This window comes from Nannospalax galili, unplaced genomic scaffold (genome assembly GCF_000622305.1).
Source record: "Nannospalax galili isolate Female #2095 unplaced genomic scaffold, S.galili_v1.0 scaffold663, whole genome shotgun sequence".
NCBI classification, from domain to species: Eukaryota; Metazoa; Chordata; class Mammalia; order Rodentia; family Spalacidae; genus Nannospalax; species Nannospalax galili.
Window position 1 is genome coordinate 6,110,988 of NW_008351881.1, and position 4,973 is coordinate 6,115,960.

General features: G+C 38.2%; 1 protein-coding gene across 17 annotated transcripts in view; it reads right to left on the reverse strand.

Annotated features, from left to right (window-relative positions):
- Nucleotides 1–1,937: 1,937 nt before the first annotated feature.
- Nucleotides 1,938–4,973, reverse strand: part of Mpdz (multiple PDZ domain crumbs cell polarity complex component) — a 218,880-nt gene continuing 215,844 nt past the window's right edge. For all 17 annotated transcript variants that reach the window (XM_029553939.1, XM_029553935.1, XM_029553941.1 and 14 more), the window contains one exon: nt 1,938–3,210. In XM_029553939.1, coding sequence (XP_029409799.1) covers nt 3,064–3,210 — 147 coding nt within the window. In that variant the 3' untranslated portion in view covers nt 1,938–3,063. The remainder of the gene's footprint in view (nt 3,211–4,973) is intronic.

Below are 4,973 nucleotides of genomic sequence, written 5' to 3' on the forward strand. Positions count from 1 at the left end.
TGCCTGCATGAGTTTATGTGCGCCAGTGCATGCAGGTGTGCTTGATCAGATGGCATAGGATCTTCTGGAACTGGAGTTACAGGCAATTGTGAGCCACCTGATGGCTGCTGAGAACCAACCCAGGTTCTCTGGAAGAACAGTAAGAGCTCTTAACCTTCTGAGCCATCTCCAGCTTATACATTGAACTTACAGACAATCCAACATCTTGAGCTACGCACAACACGAGCACTATAACACTAATTAAATTTTTTTGTGTCTAAGAACTTTCTTCATCTCATGAAACGTGTTTACAGGAAAGAATAACACAGGAAGCAGATGCCTGGGTTTCTTCTCCCCAAAGCTGATGAGGCCTACGTTCTTTTCCCTTCAAACTGCCCCCATCCTCCTTCCTTTCTTTTGCTGCTCATGGTCACCTTGTTAATGGCAGTTCACAATCTGTTAGCTAAATACAGCGATAGTGGCTCAAGATATAAAAATACAATATTAATTCTCCAGGGATTCTTGAACAAAGTACTACAAACTGGTGACTTAAAACAACAAAAGTTTATTTCTTCACAATTCTCGAGGCTGGGATCTTGAAATCAAGGAAGGCTTATAAAGGCCCTCTCCAGCTGGCAATCCTGGTGCCTCCATCCTCTCATGGCCTTATAAAGGATCTGGTGCCAAGACAGGATCCATCCTAACCCAGTATGACCGTAACTAATTTTTAAAGATTACAATTTAAGATTCCAGGTGGGTATGGATTTGGGGTGGGGGGAGATACTGTTAAGTAAAGACAAATACTCACCTGTTCTTTTGGGGGGGAGCGATTCCACATATTTTCACAAACATCAATTTAATTGCTTGATTTTCCACCATAGAGTACTGATGCTAATATTCCCTATTAAAATCGTTTTAAGTTACAATTTGCAAAAGTAGTTAAGTTCAAGTCTTCTGTGGTATTTCCCAAGTGCTGTAAGCTCATATGTGTAACCATCCCGGTTTCTGGAAAACACTGTTTCTTTGTGGTCGCCCACCACCTCAGGCAGGCTCTTACAATCTTTCTATCCCCTCTTCTTCAAAGATCCCTGAACCAAGGAGGGAGGTGTGTGATACAAATGTCTCATTTAGGGTTGAGTACTCTATAGTGTCTCAGTCTCTGCATGTTGACCAGTTGTGGTCTCTGTGATAAATGCCTTTTACTGCAAGAAGAAGCTTCTCTGATGAGTGTTGAGAGATGCACTTAAACTATGGATAGAGCAATAAGTTATTAGGGGTCATTCCACATAGTATCCACAACACTACGTCCACTTAGTAGACTATTAGTAGCAGGTTCTGTCCTAGTACCCATGACCCACCTAGCCACAGGTTTGTGGCCCCAATCACAGTAGCTGGTTACTCATCTAACGTCTGTGACACTACTGCACTAATGGGCATAGCTTATCAGACCTGTCACTATGTATCAACAACTAAATTCAAAGGACTTATATAAGAAATGTTTTCTTACATTAAAAAAATTAAATAGAAGCATTTCAATGAAATGAACTAGGAATGTATATTTTAATTAGCTACTTGAGACAGATTAATTATCTGCAGGCCAAAGATTTCTGGCTCAGTACTCAAATGATTTGAGCATTTCATGTGCATTAAAATAATTTTCGTTGTGATTTTTCTGTCTGATACATTTTCACTCTTTACAAACCTCAGAATAACTTACAGTATTACTGCATCAGTAGCACCTCAGAAAAATAAACCTAAGCAGGACATTTCTCTTATAATGGCATCTTCCCCCCCCCCAATAAGAAATCTACGAATCTTTAGTGGAAAACCCTGTGGAGGCAAAAACAGTGGTGTTTTCGCAGCGTGCTGTTCAAAGTTCTTCTAATTGCACCGGTGCTGGATGATGATTTACAACAGTGCAGCTTTTCTCCAATAAAAAGAACGAAAAAGAACCTGGGTTTTTGTACACCACTGAAACTTCTTTATTCACTTTAATTCTGCATTTACACAAGGTGCTGTATCTGTATACTACTTCTGTTACAAATATAGACAATATTTAAAATGACTTTATATATTCTAATGTAGGAGTTTCACGCTCTAAAATGGGATTGAACACACGATAACTCCTCACCAGTTGTCTCAATAAGCAGCTCCATCTGTTTCCCTTAGTCTTAAACTATTGTATTGTAAGATGTTAATAACAAGGCAAAGAAATGAAGTTACGTTACCCTTAATTTTTCTGTCAGCTTACTAACAGCACACAACCAAAATAATTACTAACACATTTCTTTTCTCTTCTGTCATTAAGATTAAAACTAAATGAAAAATAATAGTACAGTATATTAACATATTTTCAGTGATGTATCAGTTGTTACCTTCGGCCATCTAAGAGTCTGAGATCGTCCTGTGTCCTCCGTGTAGCATGAAGAGCCACAGCCAACACGGAGCAAACGGATCACCAGTTTACTTGTAACAACATGAAAATCTATCAGGCCAAAAAATGAAAAGTAACACCAACATATGCATCAAATGGGATTTTTTAGAAAGCTTAGGAACACTGCTAAACAATTTTAGCTGGAAAATGTATCTTACAGTTAGAGGGATGCAATTTCTTACAATGCTCACAATTAAAACATACTAAGAGTATTTAAGATTTCCATGAACACTTTTAAAGTATGGGGTAGGAGGAGGAAATGGACAGCAGATTGAGGAACTTTTAAAAAACTCACCCAGTCGATCTTTACTGCCTATTTTTACTTTTTAATCCTCATTTTCTTAAGCCATATAGTCACTAGCCAGATGAGCATATAATAATTTTTGTCCATATGATTATAAAACATTACATAGCCTCAAAATAAAAAAAAATGAGATTTACATATGCAAATATTCTTTCTCTTTGGGTTTAGATTCATAAAATGTGAAGGGAAAGGAAAAATGATGCTAAGTTGTCAGTAAGAAAATCATTTAAACATTACCTTTCCCCCCACAGTTTCCTTCAATGAACACAACACAGGAAGGCATTCACAAGGCCAGTTTCAGTCTCCTTACAGGTGGGTGGTGAGCAAGCATGGGGATGGGTCCTGTTCAGGAGATAACCATCAGCGTGACTGTGCCTTTTGTCCGCTTAAGGATGGCAACGGCTTCTTCATGGGTTACCCCTTCTAGGCTCTGCCCATTGACAGCAATGATCTGATCACCCCTCTTCAGACGTCCATCTTCTGAGGCTGCTCCCTGCAATTATAAAGCAGGCTTGCTTACTTAAAACACAGCCTCCAACTACAGATAGAAAGAGTACTCAGTAAGAATGCAAATCCTCGGTGTGTACACACATCCCTCTCCATGCCATTAGGCGCTGATGAACACACACCAAAGAGGCCTTTCTCCAAAATGGTTTTAACACTGAGATTCCAATTTGGTAGAGAATTTAGCAGTCAATAGCTTAGTTGGATGGGTTTTTTTTTTTTGGCTGTTTAGTACAGCAGTTGGTGGAAACTAAAATTAATAAAGACTATTTGGGAATTTGCCTAAGAGAATGATTTCATAGAATCTGGAATTTTCTATCCTGTAAAGCAGACCTACAGAAAAAAGAAAAAAGATTAGGGAGGAACAAAAGCAGTTTCACCAGACAAAAGTATGAAGTACAAAGTTTTACAGCTACCTGCGGGTTATCAGAGCAGGATAAGGTACAAATGAGGATTTAAAAGCCATTCCTGGACTGGGGTGTAGCTCTATGCAGTGCTTGTCCAGCATGGATAAGGCCCTGAATTCCAGCCTCAGCACCCCTCCCCCACAAAGCTCTCCAATCATTGCTAATTGTAATTCTTTCTTTAGCTTTAAAAAGAAAGACTGTGCAAGCTGTCTTGGTTCTTACTTCTCAAGGGTAGAAAGAGTCTTCCTGTTTCTATAGGCCCTAAATAATTATGATTAAACACAGACATTTCTATTTTAAAAAGAACTCCATCTTCAGGCATGCATATAGAAGATAATTATGCAATTAAATATGAGATTAAAAATATGGAAAGTTAATGAGGAACGTATAATGATGAAATTCTTTAAATATGTTCTAACTAGCATGCCTTAAATAAATTGTTCTGAGGAGGATGCAAAGGACTACATGATGGTTCTATTCATTGGCGAATGCTGTTTGTATTTTTGGAAATACCAATAACTTTTCAAAAAATCTCATAAATTAAGCCTAAAGCTAGCCTGCTGCAAGCTCAGTACTTTAAACTGGTTGAAAATAGCAATTGTTTTCTAAAATAATACACCAAACTTCTGTAAAATAAAGAACCATAGCACTTAAAGGACTTGAATCAAATCTTTAAACAGGTATGATATACATTCTGCCCCTTCACATGATAAAACTGAGATTTTTGGTTTTCTCTTGCAGGTGGTATTGTCCAATTTTGTACTCCTTGAAAAATTCTCAACAACAGAATGCCAATCGTTATATATGCTGACATTATTCTTAATGACGTCATCAATATTATAGTATCTTTATTTTTATTTACTTATTTATTCATTTATTTATTTTTGTCTTTTTGAGACAGGGTCTCCCTGCAGCCCCAGCTGGCCTGGAACTTGCTATGTTGATCAGGCTGGCCTCCATCTCACAGACACCCTCCTTCCTCTGCTTTCTGAGTGCTGGGATTAAAGGTGTGTACTACCATGCCCAGCCACTCTCATGATTTTAACTACCTCTTACATGCTCTTACTACTCAGATCTGTACCTACTTATGACCTGTCTTGAATGGATTCTTTTGGTTGTCTTGCTGGTACTAGTACTTGGCATTAAAAATGCTTTGCTCTTAGTGTTCTTCCTTGTGTTCATTATATGGTTCTATCATCCAGTTACCCAAACCAGAAAACATGGTGACAGCCCAGATTTCACCCTCTCCTTTGCCCCTAGAATTCAATTAATCACCAAGTTGTGCTAATGCAACCTCCTAAACATTTCTTAAATCTTTTCCTCATCTCCATCCCTACTTCAAGTT